This window comes from Agelaius phoeniceus, chromosome 27, assembly GCF_051311805.1.
Source record: "Agelaius phoeniceus isolate bAgePho1 chromosome 27, bAgePho1.hap1, whole genome shotgun sequence".
Lineage (NCBI taxonomy): Eukaryota > Metazoa > Chordata > Aves > Passeriformes > Icteridae > Agelaius > Agelaius phoeniceus.
Genome location: NC_135291.1, coordinates 4777833 through 4797385, shown reverse-complemented (window position 1 = coordinate 4797385; position 19553 = coordinate 4777833). Strand labels below are relative to the sequence as shown.

Genomic DNA, 19553 nt, shown 5'->3' with positions numbered 1-19553 from the left:
GTAGTAGGGGGTGAACTAGGGTAATTAGGCCAACAGGCCAATGGGGTAACATAACTTTTCAAAAATCAGCATGTGCCGGCAAAGATCTATAGGAGAAGCAAGCTTGTCACCATAACCTTGAAATCTATTCTTCTTATTGGGGACCAGTCCTACACGGGTGGGAGATTGAGACTCCCATGGGCCTCCACACCAGTGCATCTTCCTTTTCCTCGCAGCCTCCTTCTCCTCCATCCAGACAAAATTTAGGATTGACAAATCCTGGCTTTGGGGGAAGAGCACGGGGTGAGCACCTTGGGTTTTGTGAGAAATGAGCCTCACTCTTTAGAATTTTTGGAAGTTTAATAAGGACTAATAAGGGACAAATCAGTAACAGCGCTGGGTGTTGGCAATGGCCAGAGGCACACTGGTTAACCACAGCAACTCTTCTTGTCTAGTTTCTCCATTGTATTGTTCAAATACATATTCATAATGATTATACATATTCAAACATTTCCTGGAACTCATTTACATGTTCCAGGAATTCTTTAGGTTGGTTTGACCCCCAACTTGCCTTTTTAGAGCACGTGCAGGAATCGTGGATTGCTGTTTTGAGGGTTGTGTGTCACTGCCTCACAAGGGCCCCTGTTCTGTGGTTTCAGCAGGTGACAGTTATTGACAGTGGAACGGTCAGTGGCAGGGTCCTCATCACATCCATTCCTTAGACGTTATCTGACCATGCAGACGCTTTTAGCTACTTCCACAAGTACTTTAAATGAACATTAGCTCTTTCACAAATATCTCTGAGTTGTTATTGTCAGTTAGTTACAAAAATAAAAGCATTAGTTCTTATTTCACAACTACGGCTACTTCTGTAAAAGTTAACATTCTAATGCACAACACATGGCATCCACTTTAATATTTTGCAAAAGCCAAAACTATAATGTATGTTTTTCACACTGTCCTCAAACTGAAATATCATCCATAAATGATGTTCTGAGGATATGAGCTACACAGGGGCCAGGGCATTGGCCACAAAAAACTGACAAATTATACTATAGCAAAAGCAGTGAAAAGTTATTACAAACTGTACTCTATCAAAATTGTTGTGATTAAGAATATTTTGCAGAAGTCAATACATAATAGCAAAAGCCAGCACTACCTAGTTATTTATAACAAACCCAGGGCAGGTTTTTCCCTTGCATGGAGCACCTGGGCCTTCCCCGGGCCCCTTCTGCCCTCCTGCAGAGCCAGTGGCATTTTCCAGCACACACAGTTTGTAGCCAAGAGCCGGGTGCAGCCGAGAAGGCTCCAAGCGCCTCCTTCCAGGCTGACTCTGCAGGTGCCGAGGCTGCTCTGGGCTCTGCCAGGGCTCTGCTGGTGCTCAGCTCTGGGCCAGGCTGGGCCCGCTCTCCCCTCACATTGCTCTGGGCAGCTGAGTCACAGCGGGAGAGGGAAGGGACACGTCAGGGGAGTTGAGGTTTAAGAGAGTTTTTATTCATAAAACTTTCATAACAATCAGGCTGCTCTAACTACCATAACTAACTAGCAATGCTAACTACCCTAACTAACTACCAGTGCTAACTACCATGACTAACTAGCAATGCTAACTACCATAACTAACTAGTTGTCCTAACTACTGTAACAAGAAGCTGTCCTCAAGTGCTTCATCTGCTCTGCTGCTCCCTCAGGTTCTTTGCTGCAGTGATCAGAGGGGTCAGGCTGGAGAGAGGCTTGGCTGATGATAAAAATGGGTGCTGTCCAAAGGATAAAAAGGAAAGAAATGAACTGTTACTTTCCAGAGTCAAGTTCCTCACAGGCTCTGTTCCAGGAGAGGGACAGGGAAATGGTTTGAAAATCGAGGGAAGCAGGCTCAGATTAGATCTAAGGAAGAATTTTTTAACCAGGAGAGTGGGGAAACACTGACAGGAGGTGCCCAGAGATGTGGGAGGTGCCTCCTGCCTGGAAACATCCAAGCTCAGGTGAGGCAGGGCTCTGAGCCCCCTGAGCTGCTTGAAGATGTCCCTGCTCGCTGTGGGGCACCAGGTCCAGATGAGCTCGAAAGGAGCCTGCCAGGCCACAGCGGGCGAGGATTCTGTTTGCTCTGCGCGTGGAACGCAGCGAGACTGGAGACTATCGGAGGGGGCCCCACAAGAAAACCCCTCCCTGGCTCTGCTGCTTCCCCTGCAGCCCTTGGCTCTCACCTGCAGCAGCTCCTGGGCAGCCCAGCGCCGCTCCTCGTCCGGCTCCAGGCTGCACTCGAGGAAGTCCCGCAGCAGAGCCGACAGGCGCCGGGGCTCCTGCAGCTGCGGGGTCCCGTTCTGCCGGATCAGAGCGCGAGCCTGCAGGGAAAGCAAACTCAGCGCTCTGCCAGCTCCCTTCACACCCACACGGGCTCACATCCAACCCCGGGGCCTCAGCCCCAGCTCCAGGGCCACTTTCCTCCCTGCCAGAGATGCTGCTCAGAGCTCATTTTGCTATGCCAAGCAAAAAACCCAAACCCTGGGGCTGGCACAGCCACTGCAACATCCAAATGATCTCGCCTTGAGAGCCAGTTTCATTGGCTGGCTTTGTTAGTAGGAACCTCCATCAGAAATAGCCCATTTTGCTTCTCCAAATATGGACACCAGCTTTACAGGCCATTTTCCAGAGTCACTGTGGTCTGCCTGTGTTATTTCAGAGGATTCTTCCATCAAGTGCATCTCTGCAGTGCCACTGACACTCAAGTAAATGCATTCCTGATGCCCCATCCCAGAAACTGCCAGGCAAGAAACAGGAGGTTTGTGATGCTGAAAGCTCAGGCTTGGTGACACAGAAAAAGTAGCTTGGACTAGGAAAGAAATATGTTAGACTATGGGGATGTTAAACCATCATCTTCATGTTTTCAACAAGTTTCCCAGTGAGAAGAATCAGGGGAGACCATCTTGCAAAATGTCTTTTAGAAACTCCTGCAGAAATCTTGTTGGGTTTGGGGCTGGGATTTGGGGATGGTGTGGGGTTTTCTTGCAAGATAACATTAGAGCTGATGCACTTGCTTCATATTTCCAGGTCATCCTCTCAGCTAGAAGAGCTGCAACAACAAAAAGCCCAAAGCAAATTGTTGCTGGAGATTGCAGCATATTCGTCTGTGTGGAGGCACAAGTCCTCTGGGAATTCCCTTCCCATGTGCAGAAACCTCCAGCTGCTGCTCCCAGTGCAGGGTCCCCCTGTGCTCGCAGCCTCTGCAGCCACTGGAGAATTTGCCTCTTACCATGGCCGCCGTTTCCCTGAAGTAAGGAGGTTCTCCTTCCACCATCTCGATGGTCACAATGCCGAAGGACCAGATGTCCACCTTGGGGCCATAAGGAGATCTGGTCACAACTTCTGGGGCCATCCAGTGAGCAGTGCCCACCATGGAGCTGCGCTGGTCCTGCTCAGGGCTGAGCTGAGCGCAGAGGCCAAAATCAGCTGAGGACAGAAAGAAACCCTGTCAAAGGCAGCTGCAATGAGGAAACCAAGCACAAAGATTCCCCACGCTCAGTCTGAGAGTGTAGTAGTGAAGTCAGCTGGAAAAGCCCTCAGGGCTGTAGCCAAGGAAAGATGGAACTGGGCCCTTCAAGAAACCCTCAGCTTTCCTGCAGTGGCTTTTACTGATTCCCTTGGAGCTTTAGATTCCCACTGCTGCCCCTCTGGAAGGGCCATGGCCAGAGCAAAGGCACTGCTGGCCCCCTGCTCCTCTCCTGAGCTCTCTGCAGGGGCAGCCACTCTCAGCTGGCAGCAGGGGCCGGGCAGTGCCCCCAGCAGCCCTTGTGGGGCTCTGGCCCTCCCTGGGAAGCAGCCCCAGCCCCGCAGCCCGGGAGCGCCGTGCCTGGCCAGGAACACCCACCCAGCCTGACAGAGCCGTCCATGCCCAGGAGGATGTTGGAGCTCTTCAGATCCCTGTGGATCACCTGGTTGGAATGGAGGAAATCCAGGCCCTGCAGACACTGAGAGAGAACAAGAAACACGAGGGCAAAAACCAATGGCAGGAATATATCACACCAGAAAGGACAGCTCAGAATTCTGCCAGCAGCAGCTTTGCTGTGACAGGCCAGGAGTGCAGTGCACACAAGCTACAAGCAAACGGCTCAAGGCAAAGCTGAGAACAGCAAATCAAATCCAAAGCACACAGAGAGTACCACAACAGCAGGAGAGAGAACAAGAACAGAGTAGAAGTGCAGTGATGCTGGCAGGCCGTTCACTGCAGAGGCTCTTTCTTCTCCAGCTCATAAAAACAACACAGAAACAAAGCCCTGAGCATGGAGCCACTCCTGTTCTCACACCCTGTTTGGAAGGACCATCGTGTCCCAGCCATGGGAGTGACAAGCAGGATCCCTCACCTCCCGACTGACAGCTGCCATCTCTCCTTCAGCCATGCGCGTCTGTCTGACAACGTCCCGCAAAGTTCCTCCATCCATGTATTCCATCACCAGCCAGAGATCTCCATCAACAAGGAAGCTGGAAGAGGAAAACAATGGCATGGAGATGAAAGTGCAGAGCTCAATTCCCCCATGGAAAAGCCTGAAGGGGAGTTTTGTTTCTGGGTCATTTGTCAGTGAGGACAGAATCAGATGGAGAGACATTCCTGCCAGGCTGCACAGCCCTTGGAATCTGCACAGTCTAAAGGGGAAGGAGACACCTGTGAGAAAGGAGAGGCCTTAGATGGCAAGCAGGTGAAAAATGCAGTTTAGCAACAGCCCAGATCAATATGGAATCACAACACTTGGCCCCAGCTGGTTCAGCTTCTGAACTCATCAGTTCCACCATTCCCTCCAGAACAAGGCAACACAACTGCCAGGGTTATCCAGGGGAGGAGGCCGTGCAGCACTTGGGACAAAAGCAGTCAGAAAACCTTTCAGAAAGTCCCTTCAGAAACAGGCAAGGCCAGTGAAAAATGGGCAAATGAGGCATTTCTGGAAACAAGAACTTGGTCTTACTGGCATCTGTAGCAATAGAAAAGGGCTGGGAAGAAGAAGCCAAAGGAAATAATTTCTGCTGTGGTTTATCAGCACTTGCTGGGAGACACAGCAAACGGGGTCAACTTGAAGGAAAAACCAAAGCAAAGCAACCAAAGCACATGGAGGGAGTGAACTGCCAGGCTGTTGGTTTGGGAAGATGTGGCTGGGTCAGGCATTTTCAAAACAGGCTACAGACTCCTGATGCCAGGAAAGGTTAACGCAGGACCCAGGCTCGGGATCAGAGCTGAAGCACTCACCTGTCCAAAGAGTTGACAATGTTGGGGTTCTTCTTGTCCTTCAGGAGCAGGATCTCATTCACAGCTCGTTCCCTGTTCTGCCCTCTGAGACTCATTTTCTTGATGGCCACCTGAAGGGACATTGCAGCCTTGAACTGGAGGAGTCTGTGGCAGGAGGCCACAGCAAACACGGAGCGAGTCCTTGTGGAGCGACGGAGCCGGGCTGTGCCAAACTGCCTTGGGATGGGACACCAGAGCTCAGCAAGGGCCATTCCCACAGCCCATTGCTCTGCCAGCTGGGGGCTGCTTACAGGACACATGGCCAGAGACATTTGGCCTTGCAAGCTCTGCAGAAATGGTCCCTCAGCTGTCAGCCTCAAAGCTCTAACAACATTCTCTGCACCTACTTCTCAAATGGCCTCAACACTCCTACTATTATTATTCAAACCCATTTTGCAAGCAGGAGGTAATTCTGGTTCTCTGAAAACAAAGCAGAACAGCCAGGAACCCCTTAGCAATTCTATGGGATTTGGTCATGATTTCAGATCCAGCTGCTCTGTTTGGGATTGCACAACAAAGCAGACACGCACACCCATTGCTCAGGTGATCCCTGTCACAGGCTGTCACTGACACCAGACCCAAACACATCTTCAGGCTTTAGGAGAAACCTTTGCTCTGGACATCCATCTTCTCATTTCTCTCCCTCACTCTCTGTGAACAGCTGAAGTAGGACTAAAACCCCAAACTGAGCCCAAGCAGGATCTCTCCCTAATTAGGCCTTGAGGTATCCTTTGAAGATAAAAGGCAGGATGGACATAATAGTGTTATAGTTTAGCTAAGAATAGCTAAATAATGTTCCTGTCTAAGGTTGGGATGAAGATAAATTGGGCCTCAGTCTCCAGCAGCTGATGCATTCACACTTTTAGATATGAAGGCCAAGCCAGCATGTCCTGCTCTGACAGACACCGCTGCCCTCCTTGCATTCCTTTGGTGCTTCAGAAGGACCAAGTCTGTCCCAGCTGTGCTCTGCAGGCTGACACTGCTCTGCCTTCAGAGGAGCAGCCTGGGCAGGAAAGCTCTGCTGGCCCCCAAAGCTGCAGCCACAGCTCCCAGCAGAGGGGAAAGCCCTGGAGAGCTGCCAGGCGTGCTGGGCGTGTTGGCACTGACCTCTCCTCCAGTGGCCCTGTCGAGTCCTTTATAAACGGTTCCAAAAGCCCTGGAGACAAAACAGCAGAGAAGAAAGAAGCAGCGCTTTAGGCCCTGGCAGGGAAAGACAGCCCAGACAGGAGATCTCTGCTGCCTGCAGCGTTCACAAACACCTGGCTGCATCGACCCTTCCAACAACAGCACAGCAGCCACCAGCCCTCTGCCATGCAAGGTGTGCAGGAGAAAACTGAGACCCAACATGAAGGAATTGGGCTGGAGCAAATCCCAAATATCCACCCTGAATTGCTTTAGTTCAAAACCTGAGGTGAGAAATGGGTGTCTAAAGAACTGGAAAAGAATGCATTTCATCCTTTTCCATTTCCTGCCTAAGACCTGCAGGTTCCACAAGGGCCCTGCCATCAGGCAGGTGATGCTTTTTCCCCCAGAGTGCATCAGCTCTGTGCCTGTTACTGAATGGATGGGGTCTGCTACCTGTGCTAGAATAGAGCACTTATTAGTTCATCTCTGGTTTCTGTTTCTAAACCATTAGGTTGATAATCCTGACCAGTGGATATTTTTTGAAGGAAAATATTTGAAAGAAATCTTCTTGAGAACTGTTTTCTGACAGTCACCACATGGTGAGTTGCTCTTTTAGGCAATCCAGTTCCAGGGACAGAAGATCTTCCAGGTCCTGCTCCTTGCTGCAGGCAGGACACTGCCAGCCTCAGGGGCCTTTGACGGCGCCTTCTGACCACAGTTATCAATTCTGATCAGGACTGAGAGACAGCAGGATGGTAGCCCAGTGTCTGAAGGTGCTTGGAGCTCTCCTGACTTCTCACTTGATCCTGCACCAGCACAACACCCGCCCCTGCTTGTGCAGCAGCAGCTGCCGTGCACTTACCCTTGGCCAATCTGCTCCACTTCCAGGTATTTCTCGGCAGGCTCCTCCTCGCTCACGGTGTTCCCTGAAAGAAACCACGTGGAAGACGCTCCCTCCCAGAGTGAGACCCTGCCTTGCAGCAGAGCCACAACCAGCCCCACTCCCTGGGGCCGTGAGCCCCTTGGTGTCAGCTGGGGAAGGACAATCAATGGCTCGGTGACATTCAGCTGCAGAGCAACACTGGGTGCAGCTGATGCTGAGACACACACACAGCACCTGCTCGGGCACCCAGGAACAGAGCAGACGTACTCAGCTGCATCAGGCACCACTCCCCTCTCCCCTCTGCCTGCCCGGCTGTGCTGCTGTCAGAATGTTCAGCCCAGGATCCCACAGCGGAGGGAGGTTCCTTGTCCTCTTCCCAAGCAGAGGGAGCTTCTCCATCCTCTTCCCAAAATGCTGCAGCTTCTCCATCCTCTTCCCAAAATGCTGCAGCTTCTCCATCCTCATCCCAAAACGCTGGAGGTTCGCCATCCTCTTTCCAAGCCAGGGGATGTTCGCTGTCCACTTCCCATGCTGGGAGATGTTCATTCTCCTCTTCCCATGCCACAGGATGTCCTCCATCCTCATCCCACACTGGGAGATGTCCATTGTCCTCATCCCACTCCGTGGGAGCTTGGCCATTCTGGTCCCACACCAGGGGACATCCACCGTCCTCGTCCCAGGCCGGGAGATGTCCCCTGTCCTTGTCCCACCCCGCGGGAGCCTCGCCGTTGCATTCCCACCCCGCGGGATGTTCGCCCTCGTCTCCCAGAGCAGCGGGAAGTTCACTGTCATCTCCCGGCGCTGAGGGAAGTTCACCATCGTCCCCCAGAGCAGCGGGAAGCTCACTGCTGTCTTCCTCCTTGTTGACCTCCTCTTCGGAAGCAGAGGGAGCCCCAGGAGGTGCTGGTGCTGCTTCTGTGCCCTGTGGACAGACGGCAGCGTGAGGGACAGGAAGTTCTATCTCAGTTATCACCTTATTTATCCTCAGCTGCACATCCAGCTGCACTACACAGAAATGGGGTTTGGAGCTGTTCCAACTAACAATGGGCTAAAGTTGACATTGCCACTTATTGTTGGGAATTCGATATTCCACCATGGCTAAGCCAGCAAGCAATCCTCTGCCTGCAAAACCAGACCTGCAGCTCTTCAAAAACTCTTCAGCAGAAAAGGAGAAAACTGATGGGAATTCCTTTGCTGCTGCTGCTGCTGCTGCAAAGACACTGACAGGAACTTTCCTTCAGCCTCCCAGGCTGGCCCTCGACTGCCACATGCTGAGCTCACAACTTGCTGCACAATTCCAAACACCAAAGGTTCCTTTCCCACTCACCGAAGGAGGAGCTGCTCGGAATGCAGACATGAGGTGCCCTGCAATGGGAGAGGGAACATGAACCAGATGCTGTTAGGAGAAAAACTGCCATTACTGGGAAATGCCACGGAGCAAGGCAACCCCAAGAGAGCATTTTGCTTTCACTGCATCCCTCCAGGAGCCACAGTCTCTTCCCACAGCAAGCAAGAGAACAAGCACAAAATACTGGGCTGGGTCAGTTCTTGGCTGGAGCAGCAAAGGGAGGCAGTTCCAGGCTCTGCTGGCACAGACTCCCTGCTTGAGGGAACAGAACCCCCCAGGGCTCATTGCAGGTGCTGTGCACGCCCCGCTGGCTGCAGACACCCCCTTTTTCAGCTGCAGCTGCTGGCAGGAGCTCTCCCAAAGCAATGGTGTCTTCATGGCCGTTTGGTTCCAAAGTCAACTCAGCTCCAGAGGAAGAACAGAAAGCACACAGCAAGCCCAAAGCCACAGATGCTGCACCGAGGGAAAACCTCAACTTACGTGCCAAGTGGGTTAAAAAATACCCCGAATAAGCCACAGAGTACAGAGTGCAAACTGCAGCAGCCACGTGCTGGATCATTTTGGCTGCGCTGCACACGCCTGCAGCCTGTAGCCCTGCAAGCACAGAAGGACAGGGCTGGGCTGGCTGCTGAGAATGCCTCGGGCAGGAGGATCCTCCGGCAGCGAGCCCAGAGCCACTCTGGGCACTGAGGCCTCCGTGTCCCACAGCAACGGGAACACCACGGGGACGTGGCGCTGTTCCTGTGACATCCCAGCAGCAGCTCACGCAGAAGCCGCCTGGAAGGTTCTCCTGTGTCACAAAGGAGCACAAAGAACCCTCCCAGGGCACAGCCCATGGCCCAAAGGATGCAAGAGGAACTCAAAATGCAGCAAACAAGGACACCCCATAGCCCAGCCTGAACACTGAGGAGAACAAGGACAGGACCAAAGCAAAGGAAACGTGACCTTTAGTCACTGATAGTTCTGACTAAAAGCAGCAAGCCTTGCTCCATCTGGGATCTTTGTTCTAGTTCTAAAAACAAGCAAGGTCCTCCACTCTAAATACACAGAAGGCAGGAACTGGGGAGGAGGTGGGATTAGGAAGGAGGAGGAGGAGGAGGGAGAGAGGAAAAGGAGGAGCAGGAAGAGGAGGAGCAGGAGCAGGAACAGGAGGAACAGGAGGTTCCAGTGCCCCCTGTGGCCGCAGCCACGGGACCATCGCCCCCACCTCGTCCTGCAGGTGAGCGGGGAGGGGGTGGTCGTCCCAAATCTGTCGGGGAGTCCCTGAGAGGGTTTTTTATTGGGGTGTGTTTGGAGCTCGCAGATTGTGGAATTGACCCCAAATATCATCTGGTGTCTCTGGGAGGTTTTGTTTTCTCTGTGTGTGTAGGTTTGGATCTTGCAGGAGCCCAAAGCTGAGCCCCTTGGGGGGGATCTTTGGGGGCCCACGTGGCCATTGCCCAGTATGGGCAGGGGAGGACATTGGTCCTGGGGACCGCCGGGAGAGCAGAGGAGGGGAACCCCTGGGACCCCCAGAGTGGGGAGAGCAGAGAGGGGCGATCCCAGAGCTGGGGGACCCCGGCAGACTGGAAGGGGGGGGAGCCTGGAGAGGAGGGACCCCTGGGACCCCTGGGATCTCAGAGTAGAGCATCAGGGGAGAAGGGCCCCCATGGACCCCCAAAAGGCCCTGGATCATCCCTGAGCAGGACGCCAGAGAATGGAGAAGCCCTGGAACCATTGGACCCCCATGATCCTAAGGAAAGGAAACCTCTGGAACCCCAAAAGTGGAGAGATCAGCAATAGGGAACTGCTGGGAGAGCTTTTTGGGGCTGAATCTTGACATTGTGGGGATTTTCATGGACACAAGACTCCTGCTGACTTCTAGAGATGGACCTGGCCAGGAGGAGCCTCTACTCCAAGGCGCTCCCACCTTGGTTTCCCCAAACCAGGGTCTGTCATTCCCAAGCTGTGGCCAGATGGAGGAGGAGGAAAAGGCCCAGACATTCCGCACGAGGAGGGGCTGCAAACCCAGCCCAGGGAGCTGCAGGGAGGAAAGAGCCCCCCTGAGCCAGGAAGGCGGCCTGAGATCCAGGCAGAGCTCAGAGCTGGTGGAGAAGCCTCATGGCAGGGAGAAGCCCCACAAATGCTTGGAATGTGGGAAGGGTTTCAGCTACAGCTCCACCCTGATGGAACACCTGAACATCCACTCTGGGGAGAGGCCCTGGGAGTGTGGGGAATGTGGGAAGAGCTTCAGTGGGACCTCCGACCTGAGCAAGCACCACAAGATCCACACTGGGGAATGGCCCTAGGAGTGCTTGGAATGTCAGAAGAGCTTCAAATGGGATTCAGAGATCGTCACTCACCAGCACTTGCACACCAGGGAGAGGCCCTGTGAGTGTCCCGAGTGTGGGAAGAGCTTCGTGTGCTGCTCCAGCTCCATCCCCCATGGGAGGATCTGTGCTGGATGATCCCCAGTGACCCCCGTTGGGCAGAGCCCTGGTGACCCCTGTTCTGGGTGATCCCCATTGGGTAGGGGGAAGGTGCTGGAGAGATTTCTTTCCCTTCTCCTTGTGCTGCTGTGATTTGGTTGGTAATAAATTCCCTCCCTGTGTCCAGGCTGGGTCTGTTGTGCCCGTGCCGGATTTGCTGAGGGATCTCTCCCGGTCCTTGTACTGACCCACGTCATTGTTGAAGTGCATGAACATTTGCTGGTTGTAGATGAACCTTACCTGTCCCCTGTTCCTGTACCAATAAACCCAGTTTGCTGCAGAGCATACACAGATGCATCCTGCTGACTTTGTCAGCTTTATAAAGCAGCCGTGAGCTCCGGGCTCCTGAGTGCCGGATGCTCCAAGGGCCTCGGCAGCGCCAGGACGCTCCAGACTGGGACAGCCAGGCAGGGCAGGAGGAATCACTGCCCCTTTGCCCTCCCTGCTGCTCCATCTCCCAGCCCAGCATCGCTGCAGGACAGCCTCACTGCCAACGCCATCCTGCCAGGGATGGACTGGGGGGGATCTCCTTCCCCTTCCCTCTGGCATGGAGGCAAATCCCATCTTCTCCTTGTCCACCCTCCTTCTTCTCCTCATTCTGTCCTACATCCATCTATGTTCCTTTCCCATCTCCTTCCTCTCCTCCTGCCTTTTCCTTTTCCCTTCTCCCTGTCTCTTCCTCTCCTTGTCCTTCCTCCCTCACGCACTGAGCTGCGGACAGAGACCAGGGAGAACAAATCCCTGCCACAGAACCTCGTTGAAGAGGCCATTTGGAACGGCTCCACAGGGCAGGAATCCAATGGGGAGGAAAAGCCCCAGAGATCCCACATGAGGAGGGGCTGCCAACCCAGCCTGGAGAGCTGTGAGGAGGTAAAAGCTTCCCTGTGCCGGGAAGGGTGTGGGGAATGTGAGAAGAGCTTCAGGCAGAGCTCAGCCTATTCCTGGTGCCTCCAAAAACGGCGGTGCCAGATGCAGAGATCCCCCTGCAGATCCATGGGGATGCAGAGATCCCCCTGCAGCCCCCGGAGCAGCCACGCTGGAGCACGGGGATGCCTGAGAGGAGGCTGTGCCCCCGTGGCCAGAGGGGCCCCGCTGGAGCAGCCTGTCCTGGCAGGACTGACCCCGGGGCACAGTGACCCACGCTGCAGCACTTGGAGGGGGGCTGTGCCCCGTGAGATGGACTCAGCTTGGAGAAGTTCCTGGAGAAGTCTCCGGTGGGAGAGAGCCCAGGGTGCAGCAGGGGAACGACTCCCGTCCCTGAGCAGAGGGAGAAGCCCCGGGGCATGAAGTGAGCACGGCCCCATTCCCTGTCTCCGGCACTGCCGGGGTAGGAGGTGCAGCTGGAAGGAGGGAGGCGTGGGGGAAGGCTGGATTTAAGGCTCTTCACTTACTTCTCATTATCCTGCTCTGAGTTTTTGGAGTTTTCTGTCAGAAATCTCTCCCCTCGCCCACTCATCCACAGGGCTGGGGCAGTTTTCCCTTTTTGGCGGAAATCAAAGCGATGCACTGATGCTCCTAATTAGAGGTAGCAGTAGTGAGGCTCCGGGGCTTCTCGCTGACCGGAGCCAGAGAAGCCGCAGTGCTTCGGGAAAGCCGTGGCGGGAGGTGCGTAGAAGTTTGTTTGTGTTTTCAGCTCAATCCCCCTCGGGCCCGGGCCCGGGCCCGTTCCAGGGCTGTTCCTCATCTCCGGCTCTGCCCTCACGCAGCCCGGGGGGCCCTGAGAACGCGGGGCGAGGCTGTGCCGTGTGCAGAGCCCGCCCCTGGCTGCGATTGGGCGACGGTGCCGTCAGTCGCGGACGGCTGACCAATCCACTGAAATGTTCCTCATTTCAGGGATTGCTCAGCAGGAAGGTCAGGAGCTGGAGCTGTCTGGTTGGTTATTCCCAGGGCAGCTTGTAATCTAATGATGCCATTGAAATGAGAAATCGGTTCCGTGGCTCCTGACATGAATTGGTTTGGGTTCCCAGGGGCTGGTCCATGGTGTTATAGGATTTGTTCTGCTGGCCGTTCATCTTTTCTCCATTTTTGGCCGCGCTCTCCAGCAAGGACTGCATCAATTGATGCTTTTCTCTACTTAAATCATCAAATACTTGGATTCCCATCTGATTTCCCTGAACTTGTGGTAGCAAGAACATTTCAGTGCTCTAATACACCCTATATAACACAGACAGTGACAGCACATGTTGGAGTGGGCAGAGGGATCATTCCCCCCCATTTATTTATAGTGAAGTTTTCCCAACATTCTTCATTTGCTGTTTCCCTTTGCAGCTTCACCCGTTTCTGTTGCAGGGTCAGATATCCTCACCCTGGGCTCTGCCTTGAGCTGTGCAAATTCCATCAGTGCAAGCAGGCAGAGCTTGGGCTGAGGGGCAGAGGGAATGAGCCCAATTCCTGCCCCAGGCAAGAGACCCAGGTCCATTGTCCAGGCTTTGCCCAGCAGTGTTCATTTGCATTTCTAAAGCTCCTCTGCAGGCTGCCTGGAATGAAGCTTCTCTTCCAGAGCATGAGTCTCATGCGCCCCACCCCAAAAGCCAGGGTTTGGGGTATTTTTAATTTTTGGGGGTTTTTTTGAAGAGTGTTCTCTTAACGGTTTGTGAGTTAAAGGGTCACCTTTAAAGCTCTTCTAAACGCAGCCTGGAGGTAAACACCAGAAAACGCGGACCAAAATTTTGCCATCTCCACCAGCCAGGCAAACACACACTGAAAAAGAATCCAAAGCAATAAAGATATTTTCTACTTCTTCTGCCGAGAATAAAAACTGATTCTCACCCCCAAACCTAACTGACAATATGAAAGTAGGATTATTTAGAAAAAACATTCTCATGGTGTAATCTTATTCTAGGCAGCCCAGAGTGTGGGTGTGAGTGAGCCCCAGAGTGGAATTGTGCCGTGGTGCTCCCCAGCAGCTGTGGCAGTGCAGGCCCAGCCAGCGCTGAAGCTGCAGCAGTGGCAGCAAGGCTTGGCCGCAGTGGCTGGAGGTGCCAGAGGAGGGTGGCCAGGATTTCCGAGGGTTTGAGCAGAGGATCTGTGGGCAGGCCCAGGGGCTTGGCCCGCTGTGGAGCCCTGGCTGCTGCTGCGTTGCCTTCAGGGCAGGCTCAGGGGCGGCTGCCATGGTCCTGCTGCAGGCGGGAAGTGCAAATCTCCGGGGCTTCAGAGCCCCTGAGGCCAGGCTGAGGGGTCCCCCCGTGTTCAGCTGTGCTGGCGGCTGTTTCTGGCCTCAGGGACACTTGGCATGGGCCCCTTGGCCACCAGTGGTGCTGCTTTGCACTCCTTAGGCAGGAGCCGATGTCCTGGCTGGGTGTTGGCAACAGCAAAGTGCCAGGGCAGGCTCTGTGCCAGCCCAGCTTCCTGTGGGAGAATATACCTTGATCTCTGATCCAGTACTTGCTGAAGCAGTCAGAATTGCTTTTGCCCCCCTGTTGGGTGCCATGGTGTCAGCAGAAGATATTGAAGCCTTCCTGCTCAGGGCATTTCAGTGCCAGGCTCTTACAAGCACCCACAGCTCCGCGGGTTGAGCTGAGCATGGGGCGGTGACCTGCGCTTTGTCTGATTCCCCTTCCTTCCCTCCCCTGGAACAGGCTGTTGCTTTTAGACACCACTTGTCCTGGTTGCTTCAGAGTACTTTGGAGAGGCTCCATATCTAATTTTCCCTATTTCCCTGGGGCTGCCCACACTTCAGGGTTCACTTCAGCATAGGCCTGGCCAGACATTTGACACAGAGGTACAACAGAACTGGCCTCTGTATCACCTTTTATAATATTAATTTGTGTTCCAAATTTAGCGATCAAATCCCTTCCCAGTAAATCATGATAGCAATTAGGAGCAAATAAAACTTCATGCATTTCAAATCCATCTCCCAGATCTACTAATAGTGGTTGAATAAAACCATACAGCTTTCCCACTTATGCCATGAATAATCAAAGACATTTTTGGCCTTTTTTCCCTCCCTTAGGTCTAAGATTCAGAGTGGATTGAGAGGCCCCTGTGTCCATCTGAAAATGCCTCCTCTCAATGCAGACCCACCTGAATGTTCTCAAGGGCTCCAGTGTGGAGGGTCCCTGGTGTGATGGGAGCTGTGACAGCCCTGCCAATCCATGTCCATCAAGGGGTGGACTTGCTGGTCCTGAGGTTGCTGCTGTCTGTGCTTGCAGTGTCCTTGTGCCCTGCAGCTGGAGCCCTGATTCCTTGCCAGGGGCTGTTTGGGTGGGCTGTCCCCTGCCGAGGAGGGCAATGCCTCTGCCGGGTGCTTGTGGCCGAGCCCGTGCCCCTGGGTGCTGGGGCCCCCTTGGGCCCTGGGGTTGATCCCTCAGGGGCTGTAGGAACTCTGCCCTGGCCTTTGCCTTCAGCTTGGCCTTTTGCTGCTCCCTTCTTGCATTCACCTGCTGTGCCTTTGTGCCCAAGTGCTGCAGGGCCTTCTTCTTCCCCTCCTGCAGCCCCCCTCAGTGCCTGTGGGTGTTTGTCTTGCTTTACAAGACAGGTGTCTGCTTGGGAAGGCAGAAAAAGCCTCTATTGGAATGGAGAATGCAGACCCCCTCCCTCTTAATTTTTACAATAGTGAAATCAAGGGTCTCTCAGGCAAAGCTATGGGAATAGGAATACCAGTTCTTTACTAGTGTGTATAATAAAGCAAACAAACAACCACTGCTCCGGCAGTGACAACAAGCAGAGCCCGGACCCAGTCGCGGCCTTTCGGCTGCGGCGCTTTCCCCTTGGGTGCAGTTCCGGGCACGGCCGGCAGGGGCGCTGGTGGCTCCCGCGGGGCAGGGCAGCGCATCCCTGCCATGGGAACCTCTCTTAATGGAAATAGAGCAATCCCTTCATCTAACTCTTTCACTTTTTTACCTTCTGTAGCCTTTCTCCCGTGTTTTGAGAAAGAATTTGGAGAGGGCTGCCTTTTAACTGAGCTCCTAGTGTTTAGATAAGGCGCTTCCTGTAGAGAGAGAGTTTTCCTGAACAGCCGGAGCTGTGGTTACCAAGGGGATGTAACTCGGAGCAGGCCGGGGTCAGGGGAGGATATCCCGCCGAGGCTCGGTGGGAGTGTGGGCAGGGTCTGCTGCCGGAATCGGCAGAGGGGGATCTTCCCGTGGAGACCGAGCCGGGGCGTGGGCAGCCCCCACATGGCTTATGGCGGCTGATCCGGCAGCTCCCGGCAGAGAAAAGGCAGGTGGGAGACCCCGGCAGCAGCAGCGGCGGTGCCCAGCGCAGCTGGCACGGGCAGGGCAGCCGGGGATGGGATGGCTGGGACCCGGCCTCGGTGCGGTCGGCGCGGTGACCTCGGCCCACGCGGCAGGACAGAGCAACCCCCATCTTCCCCAGCATGGCCGGCAGAGCGGCCGCGGGCCGGGCAGTGGGAGCAGGGCACACAAATTCACCGCCAGCGCCGGGGCAGATGGAGCTGCCCTGGGCAGTGAGCCCGCACCTGGGATGGAAACCGGGGCAGGCGGAACTGAGGCGGGCAGCGAGCCGGGACCCGGGACAGGCGCCTCGGCCGCGAACGGAGGGGGCAAGAGCTGCAGAGGATCCCACTCTCTTTCTGACTTTTCCTCTTGTTCCCCTCCCTTTCATTTCCTCTTTTTCTTTTCTTGTTTTGTCTAGGGGCTTTCTGATACTTTAAAGATTTTTATTCTCCTAAAATCTACTGTCTAACCTATGGCATATTCTCTTTCTTCTAGATTAAATGGGTTTTTTTACAAATAAATCCAGAGCCTAACAAATCTAAACTTCTGCTTAGATACTTTGAAATGGTCGACGAGCTAACTCACGACCTCCTAATGTTGTTTTTCTCATCACCTTTTTATTTATCCTTTGGCAAATTAAGCATCTTTCAGTTTCTTGCTTTGCTACTCCAAAAATCCCAGTGCACCCATAGTTCCTTAAAAAATGATCACACAAAGCTTGAGTACCCCAGTGGGTTTTCTGATGCATGTCTTCTAATATTTTCCTAGTAAGCACATTTTATTAAGTAATTGTCTTCCATCAAGAAGTTTCCATTTCCCTGATTTATCTTGTTCACTTCCTGTCTTGTTTAATTCTTTTTCTTGGCTTCCCTAAACTTTGGAATTTCCAGTTTTTCCTCGTTTGGAGTTAATATTAACATAACTCACTCAGCTCCACTTTCTGCTGCATCCTTGGCTTTGTCATCTGCCAAATTATTTCCTCTTATTTCTGGGGTCTTTCCCTTTTGGGGTTCCTCAATATGTACTATAGCTATGTCTTTTAGGTAATTTTAATGCCTCTAAAACCTCTGAAATAAGTTCCTCATGTACTAAACCTTTTCCTCTTGAATTAAGTAATCTTTTTCCTTTCCAAATTTTTAAAGGAATGTACTACTCTAAAGGCATACCTTCAATCAGTAGATATGGTTCCTTTATTTTGTGTTAAATATTCTAGTGCTCTTTTTAAAGTATATAATTCACAAGTTTGAGCTTACTAGTTTAATGTTAATTTCCCTTTTTCCACAGTTTGCATGTTTTTCCCATCAACTACTACATACCCTGTACTTTCTCCTTTTGCAAGGAGTTGTATCTCTATTAGCTAACATAACTGCCAAAGGCCTATTTTGGGGTATCTCTGCTAGTATGCTTGTATTCCCTTTTTTTTTTTTCTTTTTTTTTCCCTATAATCGAATTTACTGGTTTTTCAATCTCATTTTTCAAGATCTCATCTATTCATCTTCTGCCTCTGTTTTTCACTTTCACTAACAACCTAAATACAACTTTTCTTTCAACTATACACTAAAAAATAAAAAACCTTTTTCTCACACTACTTTCAGTGCAATCCACCTCCCTCCAAGGAGATATAGTAAAGCTTAAAATACACAATCTACATTACATATACTTTCATTTGTCTACATTCACTCGCTTCTATTTCTCATTCACTTCCACACATTCTTTCACACGCTCAGGACACAAAGTGGATCCCTGTTGACAGAGAATCGCGGGTCCCTGTGGCCCCCTCCCCTTGGCGTTGGCCTCTGGGTCTCAGTATCTCCCGGCCTCCTGGGAGGGCCCTGACTCTGCTGCCTCCGGTGCCCGTTCACCTGTGAGGCTGATTTGTGTCACTCACACTCTTCAGCTACGGCCCCCTCACAGGCCCGGGGGGACAATGGCCCGTTTGCAGTCACACACATGCTCTGCCACAGCCCCCACCCACCCAACGGACATTGGCTTATTTGTGGGTCACACACACCTCTTTCCACAGCCCCCCCTTCCCACCTGCCCGGGAAGCTGAGGCTGATTTTGTGTGTGACTCACTCTCACACACAAACAAGACAACAATAAGGTACCTTTTACATTCACATCACCTATTACTTGATAGATAGGTGCTCTTGGATATCCCTCAACCCAGCTGTGTTGGCCAACCCCAGGTGCTCTTGGGTGTAGGAGCGTCGGGGGGTAGGACGGTCGGGATGGACGGAGACGAGAGATCTCTGCAGCCAGGCCCTGGAACTTGCGGTTTATTGCAAAGGGCCCGGGTGCAGGGCCCTGCTTGGAGCTGCCAGGCACAGCTCGGAGCAGGCCCGAGAGAAGAGAGGGGTAGAGAGGATGAGAGGGTGAGAGAGTAAAACGTAAGAGAGCAAAAGCGTAAGAGAGTAAGGTTCCCATTACAACACAATAAATCTTCTTTTGTGTTGAATATTCTATTTCTCACTAGCCAATCTAGTACAAGATGCACGTTCTATAGCATTTACATACAGCCTATAAGAATCATTACATTACCACACTGTGTTACATTTTAAACCGTAAAAACTCCTCTTTGGACCCCTTCTGCCAAGCTGGCAGGATCTGCTCTGACCCTTGGATCTGTCTACAAGCAGAGGGAATTGTTCCATCAAAAGGGGATTACCTTCAGTTGGGCCACACCATTGTTTTCCAGTTGTTCACTAACTGAGGTATCTCAAAGCTTGCTTTGATTTCAATCTTGCTTATAGTTTCTATATTGTCAAAATCTTTTGCCAGACAATCATATTTATAAGGCTTTCCTGTTTCATCTTCCCCAACACTTGGGCATTTTTTTATTTCTCAATCCACCTGTGTTGTCCAATCCCAAATGCTCTTGAGCATATTCTCATTCCGGCAGAATTTTGCTTAACCCTGAATGCTCTTGGAATATTAATCCCTCAACCCAGCAGTTTTTAATTCTGGATGCTCTTGGGCACTCTTATCCCTCAACCCAGCAGGTTTTTAGGAGCCCCTTTTGTCCCATTTCCTAGTGGATTGGGCTAGGAAACTCCTCTGCTCCCTTCCTCCGAGGGGTCCAGCCCCTCTCTGAGACCCAGTCCCAGTTACCCCGGGGGATTCTCTCACTCCTTTTAACATTCACTTTGTCTCTTTACTGGCCACTTACCGCGGAAAGTCAGAAACGCAGCATGGGAGACTCCAGCACTCACTTGGCAGGTCTGGCACAACCAGCCCGCCTCTCATTCACTCACATTCATCCCCCCTGAGAAATACTTACCAATCCCTTTTCCTTCCCATGTTC

General features: G+C 52.6%; 1 protein-coding gene and 2 pseudogenes across 2 annotated transcripts in view; 1 reads left to right on the top strand and 2 right to left on the bottom strand.

Annotated features, from left to right (window-relative positions):
* Positions 1 to 19553, bottom strand: part of LOC143695956 (uncharacterized) — a 758734-nt pseudogene that overhangs the window by 224225 nt on the left and 514956 nt on the right. The window lies entirely within an intron of this gene.
* The window catches only part of LOC143695916 (uncharacterized), a 128212-nt pseudogene that overhangs the window by 40104 nt on the left and 68555 nt on the right, over positions 1 to 19553 (top strand).
* LOC143695850 (serine/threonine-protein kinase PAK 3-like) lies at positions 1644 to 8075 on the bottom strand. The gene is made up of 9 exons (XM_077191055.1): positions 7997 to 8075; positions 7236 to 7299; positions 6356 to 6404; positions 5210 to 5319; positions 4335 to 4452; positions 3842 to 3941; positions 3227 to 3423; positions 2181 to 2318; positions 1644 to 1733 (listed from the first exon to the last, which is right to left on the bottom strand). The coding sequence occupies exons 1-9, from the start codon at positions 8073 to 8075 to the stop codon at positions 1644 to 1646; spliced, it is 945 nt and encodes a 314-aa protein (XP_077047170.1).